Genomic DNA, 23916 nt, shown 5'->3' with positions numbered 1-23916 from the left:
TCCTGCTTTGAAATACCATTCATATTACACAATAGTGGTTAGAGGACAGTACTAAAGTTGCCAGATATTAATGCATGTATATTTTACAATGTTTTGAAGGACCCGTGTGTTGTTCCTCTTACATCTTAAACATAGGTGGGAGCAGACGTTTGCAAGCTGTCCATACTCCCGACTGACAACGAGGGGTACTCCACAAGGCTCCTCAAATCAGTGTCCAACAACGGCAAAGACATAGTGTATTGTTGTTCCACTACAGGAGCAACTTTCCACCGAAGCGCTTCCTTTTGATTCGCCAGAGTTCGCAAGATGCCACAGGTCATGCTGCATTTCATGTGGCAGTGAAATGCCTTTGCAGAGGTTTGCCGCTGCATGTAGAGGGATGCGATGGCAAAGTGACTGTAAGTTTTTCTATAATTTCACAAATAAATATGTAACATTTCATCTTGTGCAAATGACTGTTCAAAGTCTATAGCACTAGCTCTTTTTTTCTTTTAAGGAGAGTGAACCTGACGCCTCTTGAGAAGATTGCCAAGTTATTATGCAGCCTTTTCCACCATGACAGGGATGGGGGAATCCTCAGAGGTAATGGATGTTGTCCTCCAGTGTAACTTTGCTATTGAGAAATAAAGTCTTATTCTTTTTGTCCTTGGGAAGCAAGGTAGAAGACAGTTGTAATATTTTTTTAAAGTCAGAATTATATTTCCTGTGTCCAGGAGATGTGACATGTCTGAGAGAGGTTCATTAACCACAATACATTTCTCCTAAAAATTAAAGTATTTATTTTTAAATTTTCTTTTAGGTTTGCCCAGTCTGTCTCGTATCATACCCAGTTGGTATCCTCCCATCTCACACAAGCACATGTGGTGACAGGTAAGAGGTTTTGACTAATTCAGGTTTACTTAATTCAAGTCCATGTTCTGAGTCAAGTGAAGAACATGTAAAGACTGTCACGCATAATTAGAGTATGATTATGTGTTTGATGCTCTTGTTCCTGTTTTGTGCTCAAAGTGCTGTATTGTGACAGCTATAGTAGTTGCATCAGAGTGTGACTGCAACATCATCTATTTGCAGTAGAAATCAGAACAGAGCTACTACTTCTTAGGGTTCTGATTTGATGACTATGTAAGATGGAGCCTATATGCATGAAGAAATATGTGAAGAAATAATAACCACTATTGATCTGTCTCCTTTTGCCATTCTGTTTTTTGTCTGTCCTAAGAATGGGCAGTGCTCTCTGCAGTGGAACAGCTATGGAAAAAGAATTACCAAGGCCTTCTGTCCCCACGATTACCACCATCTTTTCATCAGGTTATTTATTCAGAACAATTACTGTTGTGGTGTAATTGGATAAAAAGGACATTTGTTTAGCTGAAATTATTTAATAATACTCACAAAGTTACAACATACAAACATCCCCAAAATAAATTTGCTACAAGATGTTTGATCCAGTCATTTAAAAAGGAACATTGATTTCAATTACCTACCCTTAATTTATTGCTTTAAAATTGCAAGGCTTTCAAAATGTCACTGTCGAGACAACTAATTCAGACTCTGGAGTGACAGATTGCTATGTTGCTGTGATCTTATAATATTTCGAATACTTGTAGTAATGGCGCTGGTAAAATATTATCTATTTTTTATTTTCTAAATTATTTTTATTATTTTCTCCCTCCGTTTTCAAGCGCCCCCCTGTGGATGACAGCGCCCCTAGCATTTGCCTATACTGCCTAGCCAATGCACGACTGTAGAATTAGCTGAAGAACTCTGTCCAAAGGAGAAAAAATACATTTTACAATGGCTAATTCAAATTGCAACATGTCTCTCCTGTGAGACAACATGTGTTCTGCCGCTCATTGGAGACCCAGTGTACTCGGTCATGTACGGTTTGAAACATTGCTTTTGGTAATTTTGGAAGGTGTGGCAAGCTTTCAATCAGTGTGTTAATATGAGAGAGCACCTGTTGGTATTTGTTTGGAAAATGTTTTAGAGAAGGAGATCAGAGGCATGACTACCTCGGCTTTTGGAAATCTTTCTTTGGTCACTATAAAAATTGCCTCCAGTTCCCGTTTTACCTGCTCTCCATCCCTGGCATTTTTGTCATTGATTCCAAATGAAAGAGTCACTTTGAGGACATGATCCGTTTGCTTTGTGTTCTCCAAAATGTGCAGGGCATGGCACAATCGTGCTCCCGGGTAAGAGTCGACCTGTACTCTGCTGTCATTGCACTTTGGTAGCCGTGAAGTATTTGAGTCACCAAGTATCAGGATTGGCCTCTGGATGCTTAGCTTTTAAATGTGTCATTGTAATGCTGGTGCCTTGTAAACAGGCTTTGTCCTCTGCCACTTGATCCAGTTTTCCTTCAGCTTTACTTCAGCTCTCATTGCAGCATCCATATTAAAATCAACCAGTTCTTTCTTGACCCAGTTTACTGCCATGGTCCATGGCTCCTGCCAGTTTGTGCTGTCAGTAGTGAAGTGGAAATCTGCCAGTACACCCTCAAAATGTCTAGTGATAACTGCAACTGTGTCCTCAGTCCAGTCGCTGCAAGCTGTGTTAACTTGCGTGTGCACGTTCCCATCTGATGGTTTGGTTTGCACAGCCAGCCTAAGACGTTTGTAAGCATCCTTAATGTTTGTATTTTCCAAAGTTTTCCTGTTGAATTTGAAGCAGTAATAAAGGTGCTGATGAACCTTAAGATATCTTTTTTTTTTTTTAAACTCTTTATTTAGTTATTTTTGTGTGTGTATGTGTATATATATATATATATATATTATATTATATATATATATATATATATATATATATATATATATATATATATATATATATATATATATATATATATATATATTATATATATATATATATACAGTCATGGAAAAAATTATTAGACCACCCTTGTTTTCTTCAATTTCTTGTTCATTTTAATACCTGGTTCAACTAAAGGTACATTTGTTTGGACAAATATAATGATAACAACAAAAATAGCTCGTAAGAGTTTAATTTAAGAGCTGATATCTAGCCATTTTCCATGGTTTTCTTGATAGTAACCAAAATCACTTAAGTTCTTACATCAATAGCTATGGCACTGTACTGCCAAAAACACTGCTTTTAAGCATTCCATGTTTTCTTTTCTGTTGCTTTAAACACATGATACACACAGGAGTTAGTACTTGATTGCGTAACCATTGTTTTTGATGACTGAAGCCATGCGTCTTGGCATGCTCTCCACCAGCTTCTGACATTGTTCTGCTGTCACAGCAGCCCATTCCTGTTGCACAAATTCAAACAAATTTGCTTTGTTTTTGGGCTTGTGGTTCTCCATTTTGAGTTTGATGATTTTCCATAGGTTTTCAACTGGATTCAGATCTGGTGATTGAGCAGGATGTTGTGGTTCTCCATCCAGGCTTTAACTGACCTTGCTGTGTGGCAAGGGGCATTGTCTTGTTGGAAAATCCAGTCATTCGAGGCAGGAAAGAGTTTTCCAGCTGATGGAAGAAGACTGTTTTCAAGAGTAGCCCTGTACATGACCTGGTTCATTCGCCCTTCACACAATTGCATTTGCCCTGTTCAACTCATACTGAAACAACCCCAGATCGTCACTGATCCACCCCCATGTTTTACTGTAGGGGCAAGACAGTCTGGTTTGTAGGCTTCTCCAGGCCTCCTCCTAACCAGTAAGTTAGCTGGAGTGGGCATCAACTCAAGATTGGATTCATCACTGAAGAGAACCTTAGCCCAATCATCAACAGTCCAATCCTTGTGATCCCTAGCAAAGAGTAACCGGGCCTTCCTGTGCCTTTCGTTGATGAAGGGCTTCTTCCGTGCTCTGTGTGACTTCAGACCAGCTTCAACAAGTCGGTTTCGAACTGTCCTTGCCGAACAAGTCACATTTCTCGACAGTGCCCACTCATTTTGAAGGTCCCTGGAGGTCTGACGACGATTCCTGACACAGGAACGGACGAGTGCACGGTCATCTCGTGGGGTAGAGAGACGTTTCCTGCCGCGGCCAGGTAGCAATTTGGTAGTGCCGTGTTCGGCTTGTTTTTTCTTGTTGTAATGAACAGCTGTCTTGGAGATCTTTAGTTTTTTTGCTACCTGTCTCTCACTCATGCCAATTTCCAGCAGTGCCAAGATGGCTGCCTTTGTGGCTTCACATAATTCTTTTGTTTTAGGCATTATGTGAGAGCTGACAACTTCTGAGTTGTGCTATGGCTTGAATGTAAGCAGGAAACCACTCTAAGCCTTTGCATGTGCAGTGCTGCTTATGACATGAAATGGCCTCTTATATACCCTGGGAATACAATTAAGCTTAAGATTGTCAAATAGGACATAAAGTATTATGTGATCAGCTGCATTTTTTGTCGTGTTCATTGTATTATACCTTTAGTGGTACCAGGTATTAAAATGAACAAGAAATTGAAGAAAACAAGGGTGGTCTAATAATTTTTTCCATGACTGTATATATATACACTATATTACCAAAAATTATTCGCTCAACCTGCCTTTACTCATCTATGAACTGAAGTGCAATCCCATTCCTAACTCATAGAATTCAATTATGATGTCGGTTCCACCTTTTGCAGCTATTACAGCTTCAACTCTTCTGGGAAGACTGTCCACAAGGTTGAGGAGGAGTGTTTATAGAATTTTTGACCATTCTTCCAAAAGACGCATTGGTGAGGTCACACACTGATGTTGGTCGAGAAGGCTGGCTCTCAGTCTCCGCTCTAATTCATCCCAAAGGTGTTCTATCGGGGTTCAGGTCAGGACTCTGTGCAGGCCAGTCAAGTTCATCCACACCAGACTCTGTCATCCACGTCTTTATGGACCTTGCTTTGTGCACTGGTGCACAGTCATGTTGGAAGATGGAAGGGGCCCGCTCCAAACTGTACCCACAAGGTTGGGAGCATGGAATTGTCCAAAATGTTTTGGTATCCTGAAGCATTCAATGATTCCTTTCACTGGAACTAAGGGGCCAAGCCCAGCTCCTGAAAAACAACCCATACCATAATTCCTCCTCCACCAAATTTCACAGTTGGCACAATGCAATCTGAAATGTACCGTTTCTCCTGGCAACCTCCAAACCCAGACTCGTCCATCAGATTGCCAGATGGAAAAAGCGTGATTCATCACTCCAGAGAACGCGTCTCCACTGCTCTAGAGGCCAGTGACGGCGTGCTTTACACCATTGCATCCGACGCCTTGCATTGCACTTGGTGACAGTGTGGCTTGGCTGCAGCTGCTCGGCCATGGAAAACCATTCCATGAAGCTCTCTGCGTACTGTACTTGGGCTAATCTGAAGGTCACATGAAGTTTGTAGCTCTCTAGCAATTGACTGTGCAGAAAGTGGCGACCTCTTTGAACTATGCGCTTCAGCATCAGCTGACCCCTCTCCGTCACTTTTACGTGGCCTACCACTTCGTGGCTGAGTTGCTGTTGTTCCCAAACGCTTCCATTTTGTTTATAATAGAGCTGACAGTTGACTGTGGAATATGTAGGAGCGAGGAAATTTCACGACTGGATTTGTTGCACAAGTGGCATCCTATGACAGTTCCACGCTGGAAGTCACTGAGCTCCTGAGAGCGGCCCATTCTTTCACACATGTCTTGTTTCACAGGTCTGCATGCCTGAGTGCTTGAATTTATACACCTGGGGCCAGGCCAAGTGATTAGAACACCTGATTCTGATCATTTGAATGGGTGAGCGAATACTTTTGGTAATATAGTGTATATATATATATATAGTATATATATATAGAATATGTATATATATATGTATATATATATGTATATATATATGTATTATATATATATGTATATATATATATGTATAATATATATAATATATATATATATATATATATATATATATATATATATATATATATATATATATATAATATAATATATTATATATATATATATATATATATAATATATATATATATATATTGAAGACAGTTCAGACAACCACTTCTTCACACTTGGGCTACTAGTATTTTTCCACGAGGTGGCTATTACTCTCTTTGCCATTAGCATGCTGAAGTCCACAAATATTCGTTGATGTTTTTTAAACTTCAAATTATCTGGATATAGACCAAATATAAACAAATGTGGGATTAATGGTATTTGAATTTGTAAAATATTTTGAATACATTGATTTATTTCTTGCCAGAATTTTGTATTTTTGTACATTGCCAAATACAGTGGAAAAAAGTACCTTTTTCCTTCCACATTTAATACAAGTATCAGGTATAGCACTGTTATATTTGTGAAGTTTTTCTGGAGTGATATATGTTCGCATCAACCAGTTGTATTGTAGTATTTTCAGGTGTGTATTAGAAGTTCTTGATTGTGTTTGAGAGCATACTTCCACCCATTTTTCTATTGGGATGTCCTCCTGTAGATCTTCTCTCCATGCTCCCAGCCTTCCTGCTGATGTTTCTGTGCTTCCATCTACTAGACATTTATATATTTTGGATATTAAACCCCTCCTTAAAAAATCCATATTCATTAATTTTTCTACAGTAGACCTTTCAGGGATGGATAATGTTTGATTTTGGTGTGTTCTAATGAAATTTCTCAACTGAAGGTATTTAAAAAAGTGGTTTTGGGGTATATTAAATTTATCAACTATTTCTCCAAATGACATCAGCACTTCTTGTGAGTTGTAAAGATCTCCTATTTTTGCCAGTCCTTTAGTAGCCCAAGATTTAAACCCCCCGTCTGTTTACCTGGAGGAAAGGAGTAATTGCCCCATATAGGGCTAAAAAATAGAAAGGGGGGGTGTTTCTCTTAGATACTTTTTAACTTGATGCCATACTACAATCATATTTTTCACAATAGGATTTTTTGTGGTTTTTTTGAGGATTTTAGTGCTTGCTGAGTACAGGTATACCGGGAGGTCTAACCGTAGTTCTTCCATACCTTTCCAAAGAGGAACTTCTCTTTCTGCAAAGTAAAACAACATTGTTCTTAATTGGGCCGCCCAATAGTACCAGAGAGGGCAGGGACATTTGAGTCCCCCTCTATCATACGGTAAGTACAGTAATGATAGTCGCGCCCGGGGACGTCTCTTATTCCACAAGAATCTAACAAACAGTCTGTTAAGCCGTGTGAACAGATTACCTGGAGGGGGACGAGGAAGATTTGAAACAAATACAACAGTTTGGGCATTATGTTCATTTTAAAGACGTTTATTTTTCCTATTAGTGACATAGGTATGGGTGTCCACCTTTCCAGTAATTTTGAGATTTCTTGGAGTAACGATTCATAATTACTAGCTACGATATGCTTAAGTTGTGGGGCAATTTGAATGCCTAGATATGTAAAACAATCCACTATTTTAAACTGAGTGGCTGCTCTAGGAGGATTTTTGCTTTCTAACTGGTTTAAAAACATTATTGATGATTTTGATTTGTTTAATTTATATCCTGAGATTTTTCCAAATACACCAAGCAGTTCTAGTAGCTCAGGAATGGATTTTTCCATCTTTTTAAGGAATATGATTACATCATCTGCAAACAGAGCCAGACGGTGTTCCCGTTGTCCAATTGATATGCCTGTTATATTTTGATGTGTTCTTATTGCTATTGCCAGTGGTTCTATAGCCATAATAAAGAGGAGAGGGGATAGTGGATCTCCTTGCCTACAGCCTCTTTGTATCTTAATGGTTTTAGATATATTACGGTTAGTCATTATTTCAGCATATGGTTCTGTATATAGAAGTTTTATCCATTTATTAAAGTTTTCACCAAAGCCAAAACGTCTGAGGATTTCAAATAAATAAGGCCATTCTACTCTGTCAAAGGCTTTTTCTGCATCCAGTGACAGTAATGCTGCATCTGCTGCTCCTTTCTCCTCAAATAATATATTTAGAATTCTCCTAACATTATGGAAGCCTTGCCTACCTTGTACAAAACCATTTTGATCTTTGTCAATAACATTTGGAATTATTTTCTCCAGTCTCCTGGCTAATATTTTACTCAAAATTTTTAGATCCACATTTAAGAGACTGATTGGCCTAAAGTTTTCACATTTGTTATTTGGTTTGCCTGGTTTTGGCAACAAAGTGATTAGTGCTCCCCTCAATGATGTTGGAAGGACTCCGTTGTGAAAGGATTCCTTAAACATTTCTAGTAATGCTGGCATCAGTCTGTGCTTGAACACCTTATAAATCTCAATAGGTATTCCATCTGGCCCAGGGGTTTTCCCCCTTTGATATTGTCAATGGCTAGAGATAGTTCCATTAATGTTATATCTTTCTCTAGTTCTTCTTTAATTACTTCTGATATCTTGGGAACTTGAATTTTGTCCAGGAAGTTATTCATTTCAGATGTATTTGGATCTATTTCTGAGCTATAAAGCTTTTCATAGAATTTTTGGAAATTTTCATTTATTTCAATTGGATCAACAATGTTTTCATTGTTATCGTTTTGTAGTGATGTGATAAGTCTTTCATTCTGAAGTTGTTTGATGCGCCATGCCAGTACTCTGCCAGATTTTTCCCCTTGGTCATAGAATGTCTGTTTAAGTCGGAGTAAACTCAATAAGGCTCTTGTCGTAGATATTTCGTTGTATTGTGTTCTTGACAAAAGTAATCTTTGATGGACGTCCTGAGAACCCGACTGGTAGTATTCTTCTTCTAATTGTTTTATTTTTGTTTCTAATGATTTTGTTTTATTGTAGGTTTCTTTAGCTTTAAAGCTAGTAATGCTAATTATTTGCCCCCTGATAAAGGCTTTAAACGCTTCCCATCTGTTACTTTGTGAGGTTTCTGTTGTATTTATTTCAAAATAGAACCCAATCTGTTCATCAAGAGAAGTAACAAAGTTAGTATCAGCTAGCCATTTTGTTTTAAATCTCCATTTGGGAATATCACTAGTCAGTTTAGGGTCATGATAGACTAAAGAGTTTGGAGCATGATCAGACAGGAGTATGGCGTCGTAGGACACCTCCTTTATTTTATATTTTAGTTGTGCTGAAACCAAAAAGAAATCTATGCGGGAGTATGACTGGTGTGTACCAGAATAACATGAATATTTTTTCCCATTGGGATTGTCTTCCCTCCAGACATCAATTAAACTCATTTCTTTCATAAAATGATGAATTACACCCCTGCTTCTTGAATGTGACTGGTCGATGCCTGAACTTTTGTCTTTCTGGGGATCTAAGGTGCAGTTAAAGTCACCTGCCATTATACAAGCGCCGGATAAAGAAGCCATGGTAAGAAATAGATTTTGGAAAAACTTGGGTTCGTCTGTATTTGGAGCATAGACATTTATTAGGATTAATTGTTCTCTAAGAATTGCCCCTTGAATGATCAAATATCGTCCTGCCTTATCTTTGATAACATTATGAATTTGAAATGGTATAGAGTCGTGGATTAAGATCATAACACCCCTTGCTTGAGAGGTAAAGGGAGCTGATAGAATTCTACCTTTCCACCTCCTCCTCACTTTAAGCTCATCTTCCTGCGTTAGGTGAGTTTCTTGCAGAAATATTATTTTAGACTGTAAAATTTTAATCCTGTTCATAACTTGTTTGACCTTTTTTGTTTTTTGTAGCCCTCTGCAGTTCCAGGATGTAATTCTAACCTTAAGATCAACAGACATAAGGACCCATTGTTTTGAATTTTCCCAACAGTTTCAGTATTTTCAGACCAAACAACAGAAAAAAAGAACAGTAAACAAACTTATTACCCTCAACTAACATCAATCCACCTGAGTATTACCACGTCAGGTGTCTCCCTCCCCTTATTTTGTTGGACGTCCCGAAAGCAAAGAGCTGATCCACACGAGGTGAGGATCAGTATAGCTATGCTGATGTCTAAAAAAAAGAAGAAAAAAAAAAACCAGAATGAGCGTAACTACTCCGCCACTATGATTTCGAAAACTGTTTCCATATTTGCTTAAACAGTGCATATAAATCAGAAAATTGTTCTTTCTCAATAACTCAGTGAGGGAGAGCGATCAGAACTCAGTGTAACTAACTTTCACTCTGCCCTCCACTCCTGTTTCTGCACTGCATTTAAGTGTTAGAAAAATGTTCCATCAGCGGTTTTGGGTTACATTTCCTATGGTGTCTTATGTTTTTCACTACCTCCGTCTGGATGATTGTCCGACTGGATCTTCTTAATGAAGAGCTCGGCTTCGTCGGCGCTATTGAAGATGTGTGAGCGCTCTTTGTAGGTAACAATAAGCCGGGCAGGAGGGATCATACCGTACCGGAGCCCCAGTGAACGTAGTTGTCTCCTCGCCTCCTCAAACTCTTTCAGTTTCTTGTGCGTCTCTGCGGTCACGTCTTGGTAGAATCTCACCGGGTCATTTTTGTCGAGGACTTGCTTTTTTGCCCTGGCCGCTCTCATCACCGCTTCTTTGTCTTTGTAATTCAGGAACTTCATAATGAGGGTTCTAGGTGCAGAGTCAGTCTTGTGTTGTCTTCTTGGTCCAAGCCTGTGAGCTCTTTCCACCGTAATTTTCCCCCGCAGCGTCTGCAGCTCCAGCGCCTCCGGTATCCAGCTCTCCAGGAATCCACAGGTGTCTTCACCTTCCGCGCCTTCGGGTAGATTAACAAGCCGTACGTTGGAGCGGCGTGAACGAGCCTCCAGGTCCACTACTTTCTCTTCCAGATATTTATTTTTCCCCTCTAAGGTTTTCACCTTCTTCTGGAGCGTAGTCACATTATCTTCTGTTGTTGAGATTCTCGTCTCCGCTTGCGTAACTCTTTCTGAGCAGTCTATTATATCTCTCCTTACACTTTCAATTGCGGAGAGGATGCCATCAAATTTGGATGAGATGTCAGTTTTCATAGTGTTAATGGCAGCCAGTATTGTTGTCAGAGATGTACTGGTCTCTTCCTTGGTAGTTGCAATGTTTTCCTCCGACTGTTTTTCGGGGCTAGCGCTGCTAGCGCTGCCAGCTCCAGCGCTAGCTTCCATGGTCTCGTTGTTAGCGGTGAGCTTGGCTTTAACCGTCGGAGTTGCAAAATTTGTTACTTTGGTTTGTTGTGTCCTACTCCGGCTTGACTTTCTTTGATTCATCGGTGTTTTCTCAAACCTTGGTATTGTAGTTTGGCTGAATGACGGACAGAAGTAGCCTATTTTAGCAAGGATTTAAATTGTTTAGTAGCAGAGCAGTCTTGCACGCGTCTTCTCAGCAAGCCGCCATAACCGGAAGTCCCCGTTTAAAGACTTTATGCTCTTGGAGATAAAGCACTTTGTATTTGTATCAATTAGCTCATCTTAACAGTTCACATATTTTTAGATGTTTAAATATGCAGAAGACGAGCAAATTGCATTCAAATGCCACACATGCTTGAGATGCAGTATGTGTTAATTGTGTTATTAAAAGTGATGGAAGTTGTCGGTAGTTATGTAAAAATAAACCTTTGTAGATACTATAAATAGACATAATTAGGCACATTGTTGACACCTCCTTTCTTTTGGGCATTTTAATGGAGTCAAAGCTGTTTTTAAGACCTGTAGTTTGCATACTGATTCTAACCCAGTTTGACAATGATCCTGCTTGATGTTTGTAGTTACAGCTATTACATCACAGTGAATTGACTGACTGATTGAGTGATTGAATTCCATTTCCCCAGGGTTATTTAGAGAATAGCTATGGCCCGGTCCAGTCAGCAGCCTCAGTACAGCTGTAGTAACCCAGAGCAGTCAACTCCCCCTGCACAGGATGGTGGGTCATTCTTGGACAGATGGAATGTACCATGTAGGCTCACATTCAAGTTGTTTGTCACTCCAGTCATACAATTACAACTGTATGTATGAATGTATGTATATATGAATGTGTAAGTGTGAAAGAAATAAATTGATAAATATATATATACAGTTTTTTTTCACACGTACATACATACATAGACGTGTGTGTGTGTGTGTGTGTGTGTGTGTGTGTGTGTGTGTGTGTGTGTCCAACCTATTGATGGCTCAGATTTCTCAGATATCTGTGTGTTCCCACAGCTGACCGGCCACACCCAGAAGAGGAGGAGATAGTGAGAGATGAGTGTGATTCAGCAGTGTCTGGAGCTCCACCTGCTGAGCATGGTATGTCAAGTTCTGTTTTGTCCAGATGTGTCATTCATGAACAGTTACTTGAAGTTGTTGTGTACTTTCATACATGATTATTTTAAAAAGGATGGTCCAATTTTGCCCAAAGTGTTTGCTATTTATTTGCTAATGCACAGCAAACCCCATGCTTAAACATAGACAATCTGCTCTGTAGATCTCAACCGCGGTCGGCTGCGTACGTGCCATTAAACTTGGCTATGCCATGGCCACCCCACACTAGCTTTGTGTCCCATCTTGGCCACCCCAGTAAAAATATACTGGATATGCCACTGATGGATATACACCCGCATGGTCTGAGATATATTTTACCCCTATTTGACATTTGAAAATTTTGTGTCTTTCTGAATGAAACATTAAAAAGTAATCAGTTCTTGAATGAACATTATGAGGGTGGGAGAAAAAGGTAAACTGCCTCATTGTTGGGTTTAATTCCCTCCAAACATCCATCATACCTGCTTCAAGGAGAAGTTTCTTAACGGTGACTTTCTCAGGATTATTTCTTTCTGTTAAATTAGTCGAGTCGAGGGACTGTTGGAATTGTATCTTCCAGTCTCCACCACAGATAAGGACCCCACCAGTGTCTTCAGCAATTATATCCAATATTTTCCTCCATAAATGTTTTATCATTACCTGGGGGTCTATACACATTTAATAGTGTTACCTGCTTGTGGTCAATGTAACCTTTTACTAGAATGTATCTCCCCTCAGTGTCCTTTATCTGTTTGGAGATCTGGAACATAATTTTGTCAGAGATTAATATTATAACTCCTCTCTTTTGTCCATGTTTGTAAGATTAGTAATATGCTAATATATTTTCAAAAGCCAAATGTTTAAACTTTTCATGCTCTTTATCACTGAGGTGAGTCTCCTGCCAAAAAATAATATGTTGTTTTTCTCTTATTTTTCTCAGACTCATTTTGGATTAATTTTTAATATTTCCAGACATTTCTCAAACCAGAGCTGCAGGCCCTGCTCGCCCTCCCTCGTACTCAGCACGGACAGGGTAGAACCAGTAGGTTATTATTAAAGGATATTGTTGTTACATGGTAAGAATTTAAGTGGTGCTTCAAACTGATTACTAGACAGAACACTGCTATGTTCACTGTACAGAGCATGAAGCACTAACTCCTTGATAACTCTGTACAACAAACATGCTAGTGGTCTGTGTGTTACCGCTTGGTAAGAGAACACCCAGCAGATATAATGTGGGCAAGAAAAGCAAGATGAAAATAAACAGTGTGTAACTTTACAATATAAATCTAAGTGATTGTCCTTATTGAAGTGGGCGATCAGTGGCAGCTTTTATTTTTGTTACTTTCCGGCCCCCCCCCCCAGATTAATTGTTACCCCCTGTGCCCCCCAGAAGAAAATTCTCTGGACGCGCCCCAGCTGTAGCTGATCAAGCCGTTTTGTGAGGATCTGGATCAGTGACTGAGTGAGGACGAGCAACACGTTGCTGCCATCCACTGCAAAGCAGGAAAAGGCCAAACAGTTGTGATAATCTGGGCCTACCTGCTGCACCGGGGCAAGTTCCAGGAGGCGCTGGGCTTCTACAGAGAGGTCCTGACACGAGACAAGAAGTGTGTGACCATCCCCAGTCAGCGGCACTGTGTCATCTACTACAGCTTCCTGCTGAGGAACCAGCTGCTGTACAAACCCGTCGCTCTGCTCTTCCACAAGATGCTGTTTGAAACCATCCCCATGTTTACTGGAGGAACCTGCAAACCCTGCAAGTCCTGCCACAAGATGAACAAGATAATGAAGAAGATGAAGTGGAGGACAAGCTCAAAGGTGCAGGCACTGATGGGAAACCTCCTCAGGCCGCGATGTGAAGTTCATTGTGAAAGACTCAGTAGAGGAGAAGATGGTGGAGATCCAGAGGGGGAAGCAGGACCTGGTGGAGAAGGCTTTTGGCTCCAAGAACAATGACAGGAAAACATCTTGCATCAATGACATCAAGGCTCTGATGGAGCTATAGATGTCTGACAATGGGCCTGAGCTAATGTGTCAACAGTGCAACAAGACAAACTTTGAACCATTACAACAGTTGACTGTGTCCTCTATTGTTGTCACAGTTCATATCTGAGAGTTTTTTGCACACGTTGTTAATGTTTGCTTCCTACTTTGAATTTGATATTTTGCTTTCATAGTTTATCATTTTTGTTCTATTTTGATTCCAGCTGTTTTATTAAAATTTTGATAAGTAGTTTTGTAAGTTTAATTGTTCTAAGTAGTTGCCATTATTTGTTTTGCTTTTAGTCCAGACATATATTTATGGATCGCCAACACATTCAGCACACAAACGAGTGCTTTGGCAGTATGTACAGTGTTACCTCATGCCAATAAAGCCAGTTGAATTGAGAGAGAGACTGAGAGACTGGCTGACTCTGTTTCCAGCACTAAGACTGTATCTGACTGTCCATCCACACTTGACACCCAGCAGAGGCTGGATAGTACAAACACTCCCACTGGCACAGTTGAGTTTTTGATTTTGTTTACATTTTTTTTTTTGTTTTTTAAAATGTCACTTTTCAAGTTGTCTATTTTCCTTTGTACTAATTAAAAGTTAAGTTACATGCTATGAGGAAGTGTATGCCATATGATTGATCTTAATCTGTGAGAAGTTGAGATAATGGCAAACATGGTGTTTTACAGGAGGGCTAATGTTACGTTAGCTCTGTAAGGGAGCGGATGCTCTGTAACTTTGCAAGGGTACATCGCAGAGGGTTACGGCCTATGAAACTGTCAGGTCTGAAATCACGTAGTGGAGGACGAACCTTACGTAACCTTACGTAACCTTCCGTAACCTCCGTATGGTGTGCCTTTTCCCTGCGAGGTCATTGAGCAGAGTTAGAGCCAATCAAATTTGTGCAAAATGTGTGCATTGCAGAGAGATGTGCAGGTTAATACACTGATTAGTTTGAATTCATGTCAGCTAAGGATGAGAATATTAAGGTTTGTTGTACACTGTGTGCTGGTGACAAAGTACTATCAATCCTCAAAAACAAATTTGAAGTGGCAGCATGACTGAATGTAACCAGGGGCGGACTGGCCATCTGTGTGTTCTGGAGAATCACAGAACGGTCGGTACTCCAGGATGGCTGGTGGCCGCCACAAAGTCATCACCAGTGTTTTTTTGTTTTGGTTTTTTTCGTTGTTTTGTCCGGTGGGTGGCAACAATCCGTCTTTAAGTTACATGCCAGCCGGCAGCCGCCCGTGCACACCAGCAGTGACGGACTGGAATTTGGGCAGATGCCAGAGCCCTCGTGGGCCGTTTGGGCCGGCCGGCCGACCAATGAGAGCGTGGCATGACCGTCGCAGCTATGTGGCATCAAGAACATTTCTCTCGCCCCCTTTTAAAGTGTCAATAATGAGCTTCATCTAAATTACAGACAAATCTTTCCAATTTCTTCACACTGGTATTTATTTTATCTTATCAGTATTTATATGCCACATATGCGTCTCTATATCAGTACACAGTGTACCAGAGCATGTGAGCGCAGCTGAGCGGCGAGAATTTCTGCTCCCTGCTTTCGTGGGTGTTCGCTGCTTCGCTCCATCGCTCAAAGTTATACCAGACAGCTCCGCTCAAACAGCGCTCTCCGCTCACCTAAAATTTCATTCAGCTCCGGTGAAATCGCTCCACGCTCGCTCAAATTTAAAAGAGGGAGCAATTCCTGACGTTTTCCACTGAACTACGGCTGGGACACACTGCCCGATGTGGCCTAAACTGACATGCAGCGGCTCTGTTGCTGGAGAGAGCCTGTCGATTGAAACCCTTTTCAGTTTGTAAAGAACAGTAGATTGTTTTGGGCTGCTGTGTTCTGTCTGTTTGAGCCAGTGGATGGCCTTGTACTGCCATCTAGTGGCCAGTCTTGGAACTGGAGCGAAAAGGAACCATCGCTCTGGCCTTTGGATTAAAACCCGCTCTGCGCTCCGACTATATTTCACACGCTCCACTCACATGCCCTGCAGTGTACAGTCACAAACTTTTACATCAGTCTGCATTGTTTTGTGGTGAAGTGTCTGCTTCAGATGTTTAAAAACGTGCATGTTTTGAAATAAAACAAATCTACCTACATTTTTTAAATTTGATTATTTGTCTGCAAAAGTTAAAATGGTAAGACGGTAAGACATGTTTTTGTTATGGAGAGGCTGGCTCTGATGATTTATTCATTTTTTTATGCGTTGGGGTTGTGCATTGATATGTCAAAAGTGCATGTTCTTTCTGTGCGTCAAAAGTTCCATCTGCAAGTTGCCCCCGATAAATAAAATACCCGATCAATACATGTTGCCCCGAAACACATCGTCGTTATCAAGTAAGGAGTTGTTCATACCTTTGGTGGTGACGTACATCAAGGACTTCTGTGAGAAGCTGTTTACTGCACATGATCAGGGTGCCAACATATATTTATATGTATATCATTTTGAGCCAGAGGTTTTCTAAATAGTGCTTGAAGCTGAGGTTTTGTGTTGAATGTTTTCAGAAAATGGAGCACGATTTCAGAAACTGTGTTTTAGCGATTGAGAAAAACTGCAATAACCGTCACTGGCAGCGCTCTTATTTTGAAAACATGTAAACCACGTCCTTCTGGTTCAAAGGATGAACCAGTCCAATCAGCGACGATTCCTGACGCCCGAGGGTACCTACCTCTTCCTGTTTGGTTAATGTTGTTGTGTTTTCTGATTTATGATTGTGTTTATTGATTTGCGTTTGTTTTTTTTATAGGAAAATCAGGAAAAGGAAAGTCCTCAAAAGTGACCCAATGTGGTTTCATCCATCTGAATTTCCTGGAGTGGTGGTGGGAGGAGGAGTGCCCTCAGCAGGAGGTTTGTGCCCCTGGTACTCCATTTAAAGGTTTGTGCCCCTGGTACTCCGTTTTGAGTCCATTGACTCTGAGTGAGAGTGGGGCTTGCTGAAGGCTCCTGTGGGGCTGTGGCACAGAAGCCAACGTCAGTAAATAGAAGGTGGAAAGCCGTAATTTCTAGATGTCCCTTTCAAGCAACCTTGCAATCATGGCCCATGGCTCTTGACTCCCCCTGCTGGTCAAATCGTAGAATGCAGATTTTTGAAAAGCCGTAAGCAAAACTAGTAAATGCATAACATGGCCTGACAACCTCTAATCAGGGTCCTGGCCTATAATGCTTGCAGGAAAGCTGCACAGGAGTCAAAAGAGCATGCCACTGGCCGCTTCCTGGCGTGGGATAAACCAGCTCAGTCCAGCTCACAGAGCCGCGTTCCCTGCTGTTTTAACGCCAAGGTGAGTCTCTGTTATTTTACTGTAATTTGGATTCTACAAGATTGTATTAGAACGTGTCATTCTTAATGATTGTGCTGTAATTTCAGACATGGCGTGGACAAGCAAGTGGTCCCCCTGATGAGGGATCGAGTACCTGCACAGGAAAGACCTCTACACCACCCTCCTCAGCCAACTCAACCAACCTGGTGGATCACAAGTAAGTCACATTTTAGTTGTCTTTTTCTTTCAGTGTGTAGAAACATGACGTCTCTGTCAGATGTATCAAAGAGATCATTTCCATCTGCCAGCCTTAATAATGAAACATTATACAACAGAAAGCGCCTGATTTCCTGTTTTTTTCCTGTAACATTCCTGTTACAGTGTGCACTGCAACAGGAATGAGGGAGCTTTCCAAGAAGACTTACACTGAGACAAAGACAGTAGAAAAATACTTATTTACACACTTACCTTTACTTATTAATACTTGCTGTAATCCTGGTGAATATTGCTGGTCACACTGAGCCCGTTAGATTCCGCTACCCTGATGGAGAGAATTAAAACCGGCAGTAGCGCAAACAGAGATCCTACAGTCTAATGTTGGAGTTCACTGTATGTCTGTGCCTGCATTCCTCTCTGTTTGCAGGGATTCTCAAACATCAGTTTCAGCGACCAGCACCAAAGCGGGAGCTGCTGTCACCAAGGCTGCTGAGGAAAACCTTCCTGATCGCTGAGACAGAGAACATGGAGGACTACCCTACTCAAATCATGTCCACATTTGACATTGAGAAAGTCCTCAAATACGACTCTACCAAGAAGGTAATTTTGATGCAGCCTTATGAACAGGAACATTTTTAACTGAAAATATAGTCATTGAGTCAATTTAAATTAAGCATCGATTATGTTTTATTGATCATTTAGGTTGAATGCGGAGCAGAGAGAAAATCCTATGAAATTATGGCCAAGCATAACGCTGAGGTGAGATGTCTTTTAGCTCTCTTCTTCAGCTGACACCTTGAAAAGTGTAAGAAAATGAAGCCATAGATCTCCCGTCACTCTTCATGTCTCAAAAGATAAACAGTCCCGGAATAACACAGAAGATATGTGCTAAGATTACTGAGAATTCATCACTATCGTCCATTTTAAGGCACACGTACAAACATCAGACATGAATTCAAAACAAATGAAAGACAATTACAGCGTGCACCTCTTTGATCACATGTAGAATAACCTCATTCTGGAGCAGTAAGTTTTTCCTCTGCAGCAGTGTTGGTCTGACTCATACTGCTACTGTCCCATGACATCACTGCATGGCATCATAACACGTCCCTTTATGCCCTTAACTAAACTCTGGTCCTGTGAGCACTAAATTGCTTAGTCCAAAATGATATTCAGGTGGACGTGTTTCTATACATGTCACCCTGTTAACCCTTTTTTATTACATTTGTAATCAGGTTTTATCGGCTCGATGAACACAAATAATTATCACTTTATGACAAGAGCATACACAATAAACATCTCAGTGAAGTTACTTATGACAGTTCTTATATGCACACACACACACACACACACACACACACACGCTTACACTGCTGTTAATGTAAGAGTGTCTCTGTTTTCTGTTTGGTCAGATCCTCGTGGCTGTAATCAAATGTGAGGAGTCTCTGGACAAAATGCAGCCAATGGCTGAAGGCCTCATGGAGGTACAGAAGAGCTGGTGAGGCACCTCCTGAACTGATGTACGTGGACCGCGGCTGCTGTGGCGTTCATGGTGTGTCACACCTGGAGCAGCTGTTCAGTGAGTGGGCCGACAGTGACATGATGGTGCGGCTTGACATCTTCCACTGGATTCACAGATTTGATGCAGCAGTCAGAACTGATCACCACCCCAAGTACGCTCTCTTCAAGTCTGCGCTCTCTGCTGTGGTGTTCTCATATAATATGGACCACATGGCACGGCTCATCCAGGCTATATGTTCAGGTCACCACTCCAAGTATGATTCCCTCTCTGATGTTCAGATCATTGAAATGCATGTCAGCAAAAATGAAGCATTGTGTCAGGAGGATCACTGTTGGAGTCCTGGAGACCTTTTCACATGTGCAGAATGCCATCAACATCCTGAAGGGACCAGCTGGGATGGATGACAACCAGGTCCATCTGTTCGAGGATGCAGCAGCCATCGACCGTGTCTGGGAGAACCAGCAGAAACACCTGGAGTGTTTCAAGGATCCACCAGGGAGAGACATTTACACCATCACCAAGCACATCACCCGTAATGGTGTGGCCCTGCCACATTCCAGCACAGTGAGAGGAAGCAACAGCCTGGAGGGATTCCACTCCTTCCTGCCCAGCATGATACCAGGGCCCCACTGTGCTGCAGTCCTCTTCCAGGTGTATCTGCTCAGTGGAATTACATGCTGGAACTCTGACAGGGAGTGAGCCGGCGTCAATGGCCAGAAAGGGAGGAAGCACATGGTGCACGTGTCTCCTCTGATAGACCGCCTCAGCCAGAGGTGCCAGGACTTGTTTGGATTGGTTGAGGAGGCAAACTACCGGCCTCCTGTGCCTGCTCGGGAGGAGCAAATTGGTTTGGAGTATCTGTTCTCTCAGTCGTCAGAACCATTCAGAGGTCCAGACCATTACACTTAGACCAGAGAGACCCTTCAAGCAGCGGAGGAGGAAGGTGATGAGGTCTGTTCGGCCGCAGTAAAGGTGATCCGGGTGAGTCATCGCTGGTGCAAAAGCTGAAGTTCACACTCTCAACAGTACTTGCAGCTGTTCCCCAGCCGCAGGTATCTGCAAGATCAACTTTCTACAAGACAAAGAAAGCAGAGCGCTGTGGTACTGGATATCAGAGTGCCGTGAGACTGTACACCTGTGTACTATGTGGCCACTCCAGTCAAGGACACAAAAAACACAGGAAAAAAAACATACTGTGAAAAATTGAAATCATCCACCTCCAAAGAACTTATTTGAACCCAGTGTTTATGTTGTCATAATGGAGGCCGTAACAATCAATAATATTATTATCAGTGATATTATCAATAATATTAAAATCAACAATATTATTTATATTATTTATCGGATGTTGTCTGATCCGATAGGACATGCGAAGTCTGAGAAGGTTGGCTGTCGGCTGTCTGAGCCATTGGATTCTCTGTTTGGCAGTGTGCTAGTGAATCAGCACGGTGTGTGGGAGGGGCGGGATACTGTGTGTGCACTGGTTTTCTACGCACTCCGTTCCTCAGTTCTTGTTTTCATGTTTGGGAGTACTGGCATGAGACTAGCTGTTATTATGTCCGTTCAGGACGAATTAATCTGTGTTTGTTTGGTAATGCCTCGCTGCATGTTTAGTATGCAGCTGTTTTTGTCTGAAATAGTTAAGTTTCGTTTTGATCAAAAGTAAAGAGAGTTGAATGCATAAACCTCTAGTCCAGCATCTTTAACACTAGAGCCAGTTGGCCATATTTATTTTGTTTATTTATATTTTATTTGACAGGGACAGTGCATATTAATAAACATTTCTGTAAATATACCACATTTAGCCAGAAGGCTAGTTTTCATCTGCAGTCCCTGGCCAGATGTAACAATAGGCTCCCTGAAAGGCAAATAACAAGATTTAAAAAAACAAAACAAAACAAAACAACACATCAACTAAGATAAGAACAACACTTTCTGATAAAACATTAATCATAACCACATATCCTGTAAGTATTTAATAGTTCACGGGATAAAATACATAAAGCGTGCAGGACAAACAACAGTCAGTATCAGACAAATTCAAATAAAGGTAAAACTAGAGAGAGAATACAGAGAGGCATGCGCATCACATGCAGGCAGTAGCCCACCAGAGCAGACAGCACATGCACACAACAGCACAACATACAGCAACAGTGCATAAAAACAAAAACAAAACAAGAAAACAACAGCATGTCTATCAGTCATAAACAAACAAAAAACTAACCAAACAACAACAACAACAACAACAAAAACATGAAAACGAACCATATGGACGAGCTAAGCAAGCAGGACAAAATCACAGACACACTGACACAAGAAGGCAACAGCAGGGGGATCAGGTTCAGTGCTGGCAGGTCATATTATCAAAAAAAACACTGTTTCATATTGGAACTAAAGGACCGATACGTGTTTAGATCTCTGATACATGTTGGGCTGTCGTTCCATTCTCGTGAGGCTGTGACAGAGAAGGCTGACTGACTAAAAGCACTTTTCCTAGACGGAATAATGCAGTCCCCCCTTGTGACTCCTCTTGTGATCCGACATGGATTTGTTCTAATGTTAACAAATTCTCTGAGTGGAGGAGTGGACAAGCCATGTATGATTTTGCAGAAAAGACATGCGTTTTTGTGCTTAATCATGTTTTCCCAACTCAATAGATTGTATTTTATTAAAATTGCACAGTGGTTGTGTGATTAGCCTGAGACCAGCTCGTCAAACAATAAAGATGTGAGGGGGATGCCGCCCCCCTTGTTAGCGAAATTACCAAAAAGCATCCCCCTTGTTAACCTGCCATCAGTCTCCATCCCCTGGTAGCAGATAGTGTGTTACAAATCACAAGCGGTCGCGATCAGCTCCATCGCTCAGTGGACTCAAGCCGCGCACGGCTGCTTTGTGATCCAGCTGCCTTAACCTCCCCCACCATTTTCGACCTTCCCAAGTTGATTGGTGTCACTAAGTCTTTAGGACCTTTGGTTCCCCGAGTTATGGCCAATTCAAAAAATCAACTTTTGATAGGAACTATGTACAACAAACTAAATCTAACTATACCCACATCTAACTATCCCTATCTAACCCCATCTAAACTAACTATGAACTATATACAACCTAACAACATCTAAATACAACTACCTACCTAATATATACAATTGAACTATTTACAAATACAAAAAATATAAGGAGAACGTCGGCCGTGTTTAACTCATATCCCCTGTTGATTGAGGCAAAAGTTAGTGTGCAGAAACTGTTTAGGAGCATGTTTTGGCCATTTGGAGTCGCTCTGTACCTATAACAAAAGTTGAAATTTTCCAACTTTTGGGTGACGTTTTCCAAAGTGTGAGAGTTTGGGTTCAGGCACATTCCCCGACTGGTTGAGGTTAGTAAACATGGCCAGGTCAGGCTCTAAGTACCTAGTACATACAAGTCAACTGCAAGGAAAGTAAGTCATTTGTCAGACATCTATTGGACTCTTTAGTCTGGCATCGGTGATGCTAGGCAACTGGAAGTCACCTAGCATCACCGATGCACCTAAGCCCCCACGCCACGTCAAGGCAGAGTCCATGTGGGGGTCCTAACTATAACTATATACAACTAAATTAATGGAACTAAGACTACATCTAACTAACTATAACAAAGTGTCAAACTAAAAATAAATCTAACAAAGTATACTGAACTAAAACTAAATACAACTAACAAACTAAACTAACTATATACATTATAACTATTTACAAAAAGGAGAACGTCGGCCATCTTTAACTCATTGTCTCTGTTGATAGAGGTCATAGAGTGCTGTCAGTGGGAAAACTAACGTGAATGTCAGGCACAGTATTCAGCAGGTATCAGTTTGGCAGCTACAGCCAACCTATGCTGGCTGACATAGGTCGGCTGTAGCTGCCTCTGCGATACCTGCTAAATATTGTGCCAGACATTCACTTTATTTTTCCCACTGACAGCACTCGGAACCTCGATCAACAGGGTTAAGGAGTAAAAACGGCTGATATTCTCCTTCAAACAATCACTCGTTTAAGGAGAGGTTATGCTATATGGCGCGCTTCTCTGGGACTCTTCTATGGGGTTCCCACTGGGTGTCAGGGGATGGGGAGGGGTGGGGGGTGGAGGTGAAGTGTTCCCAGTGGCAAGTTGTGCCTCATTGGGGAAATTATCTTGTCTTTTAGACAAACTTTATCCTCCCGTTACTGGGGAGGGAAGGGAGGGGAAGTTGGTGGCTGGGTGGGGGTTGAGGGCTCTTGAATCCCTCAACCCCCAAAGGAACCCCTCATCTTTGTTTTCGCCCGATACCTTCTTTGTGGGCGGAAGGGATTTGTCCAGTCACTTTTACATTTTTTGTAAATGGCATAGTTAAGGCTTTTTTTCACTCCATCATGGTCCACGATTTAGTAAGGCACTGCAAAAACACTCAGGCCAGCGCTTCACCTGATGCTAACAGAGAATATATGGAGAACGTAGACTCTTATTTTCCCACAGGCGTTTCCACCAGCACCTTGCAAACACAACAGGTGCACATTCTGCTGAGTTTTACACTGTTGCTAACATTATTTACCAGGTATGGGGATGAAAACCACTCAAAGTCAGGTTTTTTGGGAACAGCTGGAGAACGAAAAGTCCAATCGACTTGAAACCAAGTTCTAGGCTCATTTTAGGCCCCTCCGGACCATCTGGTAGCAGTCCCAAGAGGATAGGAGCTATGTTTTCTGAGACCATTTGGAGTCTGTAGATAGCACTAAAAAATGTTGAAATTTTCCTGAAATTTCCCCCAATTTTCCCAAGTGTGAGAGGCCAAATGGTACCTCCCAGAAAGTGTTTAGGAGCACATTTCAGGCCATTTGGAGTCTATC

General features: G+C 41.3%; 1 protein-coding gene across 27 annotated transcripts; it reads left to right on the top strand.

The window, feature by feature from the left end:
- The first annotated feature begins 322 nt into the window (after positions 1-322).
- LOC119016111 lies at positions 323-23134 on the top strand. 27 transcript variants are annotated; one of them, XM_037092009.1, is made up of 13 exons: positions 520-582; positions 800-870; positions 9178-9228; positions 10493-10612; positions 11605-11696; positions 11978-12061; positions 13028-13097; positions 16815-16915; positions 17238-17346; positions 17433-17542; positions 17969-18141; positions 18244-18300; positions 18954-23134. In XM_037092009.1, exons 8-13 carry the CDS (start codon positions 16852-16854, stop codon positions 19041-19043), a joined length of 603 nt encoding a protein of 200 aa, XP_036947904.1. In that variant the 5' UTR covers positions 520-582; positions 800-870; positions 9178-9228; positions 10493-10612; positions 11605-11696; positions 11978-12061; positions 13028-13097; positions 16815-16851; the 3' UTR covers positions 19044-23134. The 27 variants fall into 27 exon arrangements, 21 of the variants coding, with proteins under 21 accessions (XP_036947906.1, XP_036947902.1, XP_036947904.1 ...); XM_037092006.1 differs by lacking the exon at positions 10493-10612 and adding an exon at positions 9380-9485; XM_037091993.1 differs by lacking the exon at positions 10493-10612 and adding an exon at positions 9380-9803 and having other exon boundaries at positions 11605-11729.
- The last annotated feature ends 782 nt before the right edge of the window (positions 23135-23916 follow it).

Source organism: Acanthopagrus latus, unplaced genomic scaffold, assembly GCF_904848185.1.
Source record: "Acanthopagrus latus isolate v.2019 unplaced genomic scaffold, fAcaLat1.1, whole genome shotgun sequence".
NCBI classification, from domain to species: Eukaryota; Metazoa; Chordata; class Actinopteri; order Spariformes; family Sparidae; genus Acanthopagrus; species Acanthopagrus latus.
Note: the sequence above shows the minus strand (reverse complement) of the source record. Positions and strands in the feature narration are given on the sequence as shown.

Bases quoted from the DNA above. Each gene is read 5' to 3' on its own strand.
- LOC119016111 (XM_037091991.1), top strand. From the start codon at position 556: ATGACAGGGATGGGGGAATCCTCAGAG. The intron at 583-799 runs GTAATGGATGTT...ATTTTCTTTTAG, and splicing joins GGATGGGGGAATCCTCAGAG to GTTTGCCCAGTCTGTCTCGT. The intron at 18,142-18,243 runs GTAATTTTGATG...TTGATCATTTAG, and splicing joins AATACGACTCTACCAAGAAG to GTTGAATGCGGAGCAGAGAG.